At 41.4% G+C, this 9,979-nt stretch overlaps 1 protein-coding gene across 1 annotated transcript in view; it reads left to right on the forward strand.

The window, feature by feature from the left end:
- The window catches only part of LOC136032098 (exonuclease 3'-5' domain-containing protein 2-like), a 50,862-nt gene extending 41,592 nt beyond the window's left edge, over positions 1 to 9,270 (forward strand). Inside the window, exons 9-10 of the mRNA XM_065712242.1 lie at positions 6,824 to 6,999; positions 8,673 to 9,270. Of these exons, the coding sequence (XP_065568314.1) occupies positions 6,824 to 6,999; positions 8,673 to 8,949 (453 nt within the window). The 3' untranslated portion in view covers positions 8,950 to 9,270. The remainder of the gene's footprint in view (positions 1 to 6,823; positions 7,000 to 8,672) is intronic.
- Positions 9,271 to 9,979: the final 709 nt, after the last annotated feature.

A 9,979-nucleotide genomic window follows, 5' to 3' on the forward strand; every position in this document is an offset into this window, starting at 1 on the left:
CCTAATTATAGTCCCAGTCAACCTTGCTAACAAAGACCTAAAACAGATGCTCCTCCAGACGAGTCTTTCAGCCCTTCAGAGATCGGATATGCAGTTAAAAGGCTCAAGAATAATTAAGCTGCTGGTATCTGCGGTTTAAGCTCAGAGCTGCTAAAATATGGAGGTCTTGCAATGCTCGTTTTCTCCACACCCTGTTCTCTACAGTCTGGCAAACGGAGATAATTCCCGAGGATTGGCAGAAGGGTGTCGTCATCCCCTTATGGAAGAGGAAAGGCTCAAGAAGCGACTGCTCCAACTACCGGGGAACAACCCTACCGTCTGTCCCTGGCAAACTGTTTTCAATGCTTCTGCTTGATCGATGTTGGAGTATCATTAGAAAAATCTGGCCACCAGAGCAAGCTGGTTTTGTCGGATCGTTCAACCATCGAGCTGATTTTCACGATTCGACTAATAGTAGAGAAGACTACAGAGTTCCAACAGAAAACACTTATTGCCTTCGTCGACTTCCGTGCTGCATTTGACTTAGTCGACCGAAAAGTTGTTTGGCGGATTCTAGAGTCGACTGGCCTAACTGAGAAATATGACAGACTTCTCAAGGCGCTGCACCGTAGGACAGAGAGCTGTGTACAAGTAAATGGTCAGTGCAGTCCGTTCTTTCAAATCACGATAGTGGTGTGCCAAAGATGTGCAGTGGCACCAGAGCTCTTCAATGTCATCGGAGATTACATTATGACAAAAACCACTTCACGTCTCAGATTTGGGCTCAAATTTGGAGATCGTTCTATCACAGATGTTGATTTTGCCGAGGACTTGGCCATTCTAGCGGACTCCATGGAGCAGCTGCTGGAAGCGCTTCGAATTCTAGGAGAAGAGGCTGCCAAAGTAGGACTGTATATAAACTGGAACAAAACTAAAATTATGGCCATAGACCCGTCTTCTCCTACTGTTAACTCTCCAGTTAGCCTAGACAGCACCACTGGCATCGAGGTTGTTCAACACTTCACCTACCTGGGCTCCATACTTTCTTCAAATGGCTCGCTTCTCCCCGACCTGCAAGTAAGATTATCCAAAGCGTCTTCCGTCGTGGGCAGACTGAATCGTCACCTCTGGCGAAAGCCGAACATCAGTCGTAAAACGAAACTGTGGATCATCAACGCTCTAGTCGGTTCTGTGAGGCTTTACGGAGCTGAGACATGGCAAGCATCAGCTGCAACCCTCAAGAAAATCGACGCATTTCATGCGAAGAGCCTGAGGAGGGTCGAGGGCCTACGATGGTGCGACTTCGGTTAGCGACGAAAAACTTCTGCAGCTCACAAAGCAGTTTTGGTTTTTGACTCAAGCAGCCGAGCAAACTTTACGATAGTTCGGGCACCTCCTTCGAATGCCACCACATCTACCCGCAAAGACGATCTACGACTTTGACCCTATCAAAGTCGGTTGGAAGCGACCTCGCGGCCGACCGAAGAAACGTTGGTTCGACAGCCTCTCCGAGTTCTTGACGAGGGCAAACATCAGACAGGGCGATGAACAAATACTCGCCATGGACTGAAGTGGATGGAGGAGGCAGACGTCCCTCTCTACACCGAGTAGCACCCGGCAGGAGACTTAAGTCAAGTCAAGTCAAGTAGGATTCATGGCAAACCTGGAAGCTTCTAGGTCTTGTTTAGTTTGAGAGGGTGTTTATGATGATATTTTAGTTCCATGTTATATTATTAAAATTGCAAGATATCAACCATTGAGGTATACTCCATGTGGAACAAGTTGCCGGAGATGGTAGTAACGCTGAGGGTTTTGTGCACTGTTGCTGAAATAAATAGAGACGCTTCTTGGTACATATATATATATATATATATATATATATATATATATATATATATATATATATATATATATATATATATATATATATATATATATATATATATATATATATATATATATATATATATATATATATATATATATATATATATATATAGTATTTTCATTAGTGGGACATGAAAACCCCATATTGGTATAAATAGGTATAGAAGCTCTCCTACCTTCTGTCGATTTGGTAGCTTAATTATAACCATGACCGCATGTTTTAAAATGGCCCATAAGTAAACGCTTTACTCGGACGCTGGTAAGATGGTTGGCCTTGATGATTTAGTAATTGTGAATTGACTTACTTGACTTAAGGCTCCTGCCGCATGGGGTGCGGCGTAGAGAGCTTCGCAACTTGACTTCTCCAGGCGGACCGGTCTGCTGCTAAATGAGGCGCCTCGTCGACAGCAATGTTGGCCATCACCAAGAATTTGTCGAGGCTGTCTTTCCACCTTGTCCGAGGTCTGCCCCTCGGGCGAGACCAGCCATGGGCTTTTGGGTCGAAGTCGTACACTATTCGGGCTGGCGTTGATGTCGGCATTCGTAGGAGGTGTCCGAACCATCTGAGAGACCTCTGCGCTATCTGGACGGAGAATGGCACCTGGGAGGTGAGAGTAAGCAACCTTGCGTTGCTTACAAAATCATCCCACCGGAATCCCTCGATCCGGCGAAGCTGTTTCGTCTGACAGACGTCTATCATTTTAAGGATGGTTGATTTGAGGGGCCAGGTTTCCGCCGCGTAGAGCAGGACGGAGCTTACGGATGCGTTATAAATTCGCATTTTCGTACGCCTTGAGATGTGCGGCATTCTCCATAGACTGTTGAGTCTACCGACGATGGAAGAGGCTTTCGATATTCGGCTGCATACCTCTTCGTCTACGGAGCCATCATTGGACAGCACAGAGCCGAGGTAAGTGAAGTTTTTAACGACTTCAACAAGTGTTCCGCAGACAGTTATGGTATCAGGGTGCGAGACTGGACCTGGGGGTTCAATTGCCATAATCTTAGTTTTGAGCCAGTTGATTTTCAGCCCCACTTTTGCTGCCTCTTCCTTCAGGACTTCCAGAGCGTCGGTCAGCTGGTCGATTGAGTCGGCAACGAGAGCAAGATCGTCTGCGAAGTCCGCATCCGTCAGAATGCGATCTCCAAACTGCAGACCAAAGGGCAGGCGATTTGTAGTTCTTGTCATCACATAGTCTATCACACAATTGAACAATTCCGGGGCGGCGGCACACCCTTGGCGAACGCCAGTTTTGCGAGCTTGCAGTATTTATCAGGTAGACCCGTCGATCTAAGTATTAGCCAAACAGAGTTGCGATCGACGGAGTCAAAAGCAGCTTTGAAGTCTACGAAGGCCACGTATGCGTTCCTCTTGAATTCTCTAGTTTTCTCAATTAACTGGCGCATAGTGAAGATTTGTTCGACAGTGGACCTCCCTGGCATAAATCCGGCCTGCTGAACTCTCCTTTTTCTTCGGAGGATACTCGTGCATCTGTCTAGCAGGGTCATGGCAAAGAGCTTTCCAGGGACTGAGAGAAGGGTTATACCTCTGTAATTAGAGCAGATGCTCTTGCTCCCCTTTCTCTTCCAAAGGGGCAGGATTATGCCAAGTCGCCAGTCCTTCGGGACCCATTCTGTGCGCCACACCACGGAAAACAGCATTTGCAGCCAAAGTAACATCGCCGGTCCAGCATACTTCAGGAGCTCAGCGGATACTCCGCATACGCCTGCCGCTTTGTTATTCTTTAGACGTTTCAAAGCAGAGTGGATTTCTGCTGTCGTGAAGGAAGTCTCTGGTTCATTTGACGGCACTTCCTGAGTGCTGGCAGCTAGGCGTGCGATTTCCTGGTCAGTCTGTGCTACAGCATCGGCATTGAGGAGACTTGAGAAGTGGTCTTTCCATCGACTGACCTGAGCGGCCTCGTCACTAAGTGGCTGGCCGTTCGCAGAGACAACAGATGCAACTGAGGGGGCTTTGTCGCTTGAGAGGTCACGGAGGTGCTTGTAGAGGCTCCCGACGTCCCCTTTCATGGCTGCGCCCTCCAGCTCGTTTGCCTTCCTTTCCACAAACAGTTTCTTGTCTCGCTGTATCAGCTTGTTGCGGACACCATTGAGGCGCCTGTAGGTCGGCATGTCGCCCAGAAGCCTTGCCTTGCGTCTCTGCTCAATGACGTCAAGCGTATCGAACTGAACCCACGCTTTCTTAGCACGCTTCGCCCTTCCAATATTTGCGGTCGCTGACTCCAGGACATTCTTCTTAAACGAGATCCATGCGTCGTCAGAACTTTCAAATGGCAGGAGTGCGTCGAAGCGGTTCGAGACATCAATGGCATACTTGGACCGTATCTCTTGATCGGAGAGACGAGAGACATCAATCTTGGTCGGTCTAGGTTGCGAGCGCCGGGCTTGGAGCCTCAGTCGCATATTAGCTACAACGAGGCGATGGTCAGTGTTACCAATCTCGGCTGACCTGTACGTCCTGCAGTTACTAATCGAGGATCTCCATCTCTGTGAGACAATGATATAGTCGATCGTTTTTTTGGTACGGCCGTCGTTGCTGTACCATGTGTATTTGTGGATATCCTTCCTTGCGAACAACGTGTTCGTAATGACAAGGTTATGCATGCTGCACAGTTGAAGGAGCCTTAGCCCATTGTCATTTAGAGGGTCCGGAATAACTGGTCCGATGACTTGCCGCCATAGGTCGTGGTTGTCGCTCACTGTTGCATTCATATCACCCAAAAGGATGACAATATCGTGGGGGGATATCTTGGACAGTTCATTAGCCAGGGCAGAGTAGAAAGTTTCTTTTGCTTCGTCGTCGGCTTCATTTGTCGGAGCATAGCAGACAAGGACTTTCATTTTTCCTTGCTTATGACTCAGTCGAGCATTGGCTATTCTATCCGAGACGGGATTAAATGACAGTAGACACTTTATGGACTTGTTATCAAGTACTAGTCCGACCCCATTTCTCCTAGTCGTTGTCTGTCCAGACCATAGAAGGTGGTATCCCTCACCTATGGGATCAGTCCCATTCCCGGCTAGGTGGGTTTCTGTTATTCCAGCAATAGAGATGCGGAATCGCTTCAGTTCCATCGCCAGAAGCGTCTTTGCTCCGGGAAAATTCAATGTCAATACATTTCAGGTGGCAATCCGGAGGCCACCATGGTCAAGGAGATTCAAACGCTGGTCACTTCTCAGTCCAGGGGCGAGCAAGGGTCGTGATGGGATAAAAGAAGATCGGTCATCCGAGGCATTTGCTAAGCTATTCATTGCAATCGATTTCAGGTGGAGGGTTGCAGGCCCAACCGACCCTAGGCCTGGATTCTGATTAGAGCCAGGATTTACCTGGATACTGAGAATCCTGGGGTGGGCTCCACCCACCTCATGAGGTTGAGGCCACCCTGATCGGAGCGATTAGTTAGGGGAAACCCCATATCCAGAGGTACGTGGTCAACAGACATTGTCTGCATCATTCCAGACGAACTCCATCACCTCCAAAGGTTTTCAATTGTGAATTGAAGACAGGAATTGTGAATTGGCAGGAGCGATTCAAGACAAGTATATATAACTGCTGTTAAGGATATACGAAGTATAGGTCACCATCTAGCGGTATCCAGAGTTAGTTTAAAGCTAGTATTAGGAACGATAACTACATACCAGGTAGTTATGACGTTGATGAACTATATTTGTGAATATGAATGACAATTTAGAAGTGAAGAATAATTTATATAAATAGAATCCGAATAAACTGTTCTAAATTTTAAATTTTCTTCTTTTTTAATCTTTTTTTAATCTTCTTTTTCTTAATCTTCCACCTCGGACAAGAAAAAGCAGTCTCTTGTGAGTACTTCAAGCGTTTCCGGTATAATTTCAAGCTTAGAGGTGTGGCAAAAAAATACTCATGGTGTGCGTCGTGTGCATATTTGTCTCCTTGCCGCAGCCTTATCCGATTTTTTCGATAAATACTTATTTTTCTCTTGTGTTTCATTTATTCTCGCCCAACCATTATATTCAGTTTGAATATAGTTGTAATTGATTAGTATAAGTATCCTTATCGGACTTAGAGGGGCTGTCGATAAAGTGTAAAGTAAGGAATGGTGCGCTTTTGGTATGGGAATATCGTGTGATGCTTTCACGGTTAATCAATAATTGAGAAGTACCTCAATCATCTGAGCCTTTTGGTCCTGGGTTTTATAGATTATGAAAAGACGTTAGATTCAGTGACGGAAAGCTTTAGTGAAGGTACTCTATTTGCATAGTATCTCAGATAGGCATGTTATGCCAGAATCAACAGATTATGAACAGGCATTTTATTCTGAGATGAAAGTCTTGGATGGATGGTCTGATCCTTGTATCGTATTCCCGATTGGCACATTAAAAAGATTTTTGCTGAATATAAGAGCAATATTGCTGCTTTTAAGGTAGGAATTGAATTTAGTAGTTAGTTTAGTGTGGATTCTGGAATAACTAAGATTGTGTTTTAATTAAGAAATTTTAGGTTCGAAGGTTTTGCCATGTCTATTTAGTTTTTTTTTATAAGTTTATGTTAAACACTCTCTTTTATGGTCCTGAAATAAAATTACTCGTATTTGCCCATTTCTCGGTCAACAATTTTTGGCTTCTTTGTTCTCTTTCATTTTATTTATTTTTTCTAAGTTCAGTATCATTCTATATATATTTGCCAAATGCTAATAGCATTTTTTGTTCTTCTAAGTCCTTCAGACCACACAAGTTTCTTCTTTAAAAGATTTAAGCCCGCAAACTAACGGTCACATTTTGACGCTCATTTATGTTAAACGCCCATTATTAGGAGGAGATATTCTGTTGGGGATGCCGTTTTTAAACTAATACTTTAGCATTTGTAGCTGTTATTTATTTTTCCATGCCTATAGTTGCATTGTTGTCCCTTATTCGGTTTTTCAAGTCTTTGTTACCTGTTAAACCTTTATTCTAGGTAACTGAAGATTTTTTGTTGAAGAAAGTTGTGTCAGCGGCAAGAGCCATCAAATCTGCTAAAGATAAAATTCCAGCAGACAGGCTTTCTGAACTTGAAGCCAGAATTACTGAGTATTACAATGTCAGTTTCTTAAATGACGATGTTCTCGAAAAAGCCCTAAGGATAGGAACACGGTAAGCTCGTTCTTCGCTCTTTTGTAAAACTTGTATTCTCACTCTCTGATTTTATTCATCCAAACTTCATTTTCCTATATTGCTGACAGTTTGGAATAACCAAGGGCTCGTCTTTTACTTTTATGTTTTTATTTTTTTTTTGACTGTTTTTAAGGACGTTTTTCCCCCTCTTAATTACGTATTTTTGTGGGTTCCATTTACTCCCTTTTTACTCTCATCGTCTAGGCCGTTCAAAGGTAAATAAAGAATTACGAAGATAATTTTATGAATTTCATTTAAGCAAATAAATGATTTGATAAGTAAACAATCGCTTGGGATGTCTTTTTGGAATCTAAGTCATTACGATGTATGAATTCAAAAAATCGTGTTCTCTCCTTAGTTCTCCTGGAGCTAACCTCTAAACAATAATTTGACTATGCTATTTTTGGTGGTTTCTTTCTTCCTTTGGTTTTTACTTTTTTTTTCCCTTTTTATTATCGTTTTTATACTTTATCTTTCCTTACTAAAAATCATTACTATTACTGGTAAGACGTTAGTAGTTGTCAAAATGTGGCCCTTTGGATGGGAGTTCCTCAAAAGAGAACTTATGAGTAGAATTCCCGAGCCAATCGGTCATTTAGAACTCTACCCATCTGGAAAGACCCATTTGTGACGATAAAATGGTTATCTCTTGACAGAAAACAATCGAATGTCCTACAGAGCCTGTTGCGAACACTACACTTTCCTATTATATGTTTTTCCCTAGGTTGAGCCCTTAGTTTTAGCAAATTATGGGACAAGGTTCGCTCTTTACTCGGCTGGTACGACTGTAGCATAAAGTAGGTTTCAATTCAGTGAGTGGAAAAGTTTGTGACGCCCAGTATGGGAATGACTGTTCTAATTCTTTTTTCCTCCTTTCTTTCCAGATGTTGCTTAGAATAGTGAGTACCTATTTAAAATATTTTGCATTTTGTTCAATTTTAAATATACAACACTTAATCTGTCAAGAGTTTGAAAGATAGAGTAAAACCGGTAACAAATTATGATTTAGAAAATAATGCCCTACAAGCTCTCATTTAGACAGAGGATGACAAGTGACACATGCACCCTTTTGATTGTAGTTGTTAAAAATTGTCGACATTTAGAACAATCAATTATATCCTGAATGGCTGTTAAAAGTTTGCCGGTCTTGCTAGTGAAAAACTGTTATCAAGATTTGTTAAAAGTACACATATTGACTTAGTGTCGTATTAAATTTTTCGTTTGAAACTTTAAGAGATAGAGATATGAAAAATGTACTTTTCGACGTGAAACAGCATACCAGGTAATTTTTTAACATTTAATTGTTCAGCATTGCTAGGTAATGCTGAATCTGCCGGAATCTTTTAAGCACGGTTTAAAAATCTTGGTTTTATCTTGCAGATTGTTTCCAACTATGTTAATTACCCAATAGATCATGTTGTCTTCCGTTACAACATTACTTACCTAAGGGAAAAAGAGCGTAATCTCAAATAAAAGTTTTATTTTGGGCTATAAAATCTGGGCTTTTTTGAAGACACAAGACACAGAGTTCAGGAGAAACATGGATAGGTATATTTGTAGGGGATTTCTAACTTAAATTGTTTGATCACCCTTTAAGTTAGAATGATTGGGACTACTAAGAAAGACTTAATACTACAATTTTGTAATTTCAGATCGGTTAACGAAGCATATCAACCCCATGGCCTTAAAGTTGTAAGCTGTTATGCCGAGAAATATGGTTTAGTAAATCTTGAAAGACTTTGGAGAAAGCATTTTATCGACTCAATGGAACCAAAGTTTCTACCGCCGCTCTGGTCTTTAGACCACAATAAAGAAAGGCTAGACAATAGGAAGGCTCAAAACCGCGTTGATCCTCAAGATTACGTGATAGCTATCGCTGAGAGTCATACAGTTTCTCAAATTAATCATTCTGTAGCTGAATATCCGTAATTTTCTTTTTTATTTTCAAGGCAATGACTATTTAGTGACTATACTGAGAAACACAGTTTCCAGCAACGCCTTACTTTAGTTTCGCTTCTATTGCGACTTTTGCCACTGAATTCAGGAACGCAGTCACAATTTTTCTGTCACCTACGATTTTGCATAAGATTTTTCAAACAAAAGGACATTTTTAATTCTTAACAGAATACTTCAAGAAAGTGGTCCTGATACGACAATAATTAAAAAACCTCTTATTAACGATTTTGCTATATTTTTTGTTTTTTTTTCACTTTTATTTTCTGAAATAAAACAATGAATCCCACAAAACAACTTCCGAAAATTAAAAAAAAAAAAATGTATAGGGTAAAATATGTCATTCTTAAGGAAAACTTTTATTTTTCCTTGGGCTAAATGTCAGTGAGCTAAGGGAAAAAAATGTCATTGTGTTTTTGAATTTATCATAAAAATGCATACTAGTTAAATATTCTTTATCAGTTAAATTGTGTTTTCAAAAAAAAAAAAAAAAAAATCGATTTGCACTTTATTCCGCTGGTGACCCCTGGTTCTAAGAAAATCGCTGATGATGAAGAATTATGAATATTTCTCCAAATTCAGTGGAAAACTAAGCATTAGAGTCGTCTTTTGGTTTGTAATAACACAATGGGTCTGTTATTTAATCTATAATAGATATAGATAACTTCGAAGATCACACTGCCTTTCCATGACGAAAGTAAAACAGTTCAAAATAGGGATGATACCTTTTTATTGACAGTGAATAGGTGATGAAATATCACCTCACCTAAGAGCTATGACCTCTGTCCACGTAATATGTCAGATAATTCTAATGAACCGGAACCGAAAAGGTCAACGAGATTTGTCTCGGCTGTTGCATTGAAAAAAAAAATAAGAGCAATAAACTATATGTAATTAGTTTATCACTGCCTCAAATCTTTTTGGATTCAAATATCAAAATAGTTATTTCTGTAATGACGGTTGAAGTGTGCAAAAGATGTGGCTACGATGACGCATCTGCCGTTCA

This window comes from Artemia franciscana, chromosome 10 (assembly GCF_032884065.1).
Source record: "Artemia franciscana chromosome 10, ASM3288406v1, whole genome shotgun sequence".
NCBI lineage: Eukaryota > Metazoa > Arthropoda > Branchiopoda > Anostraca > Artemiidae > Artemia > Artemia franciscana.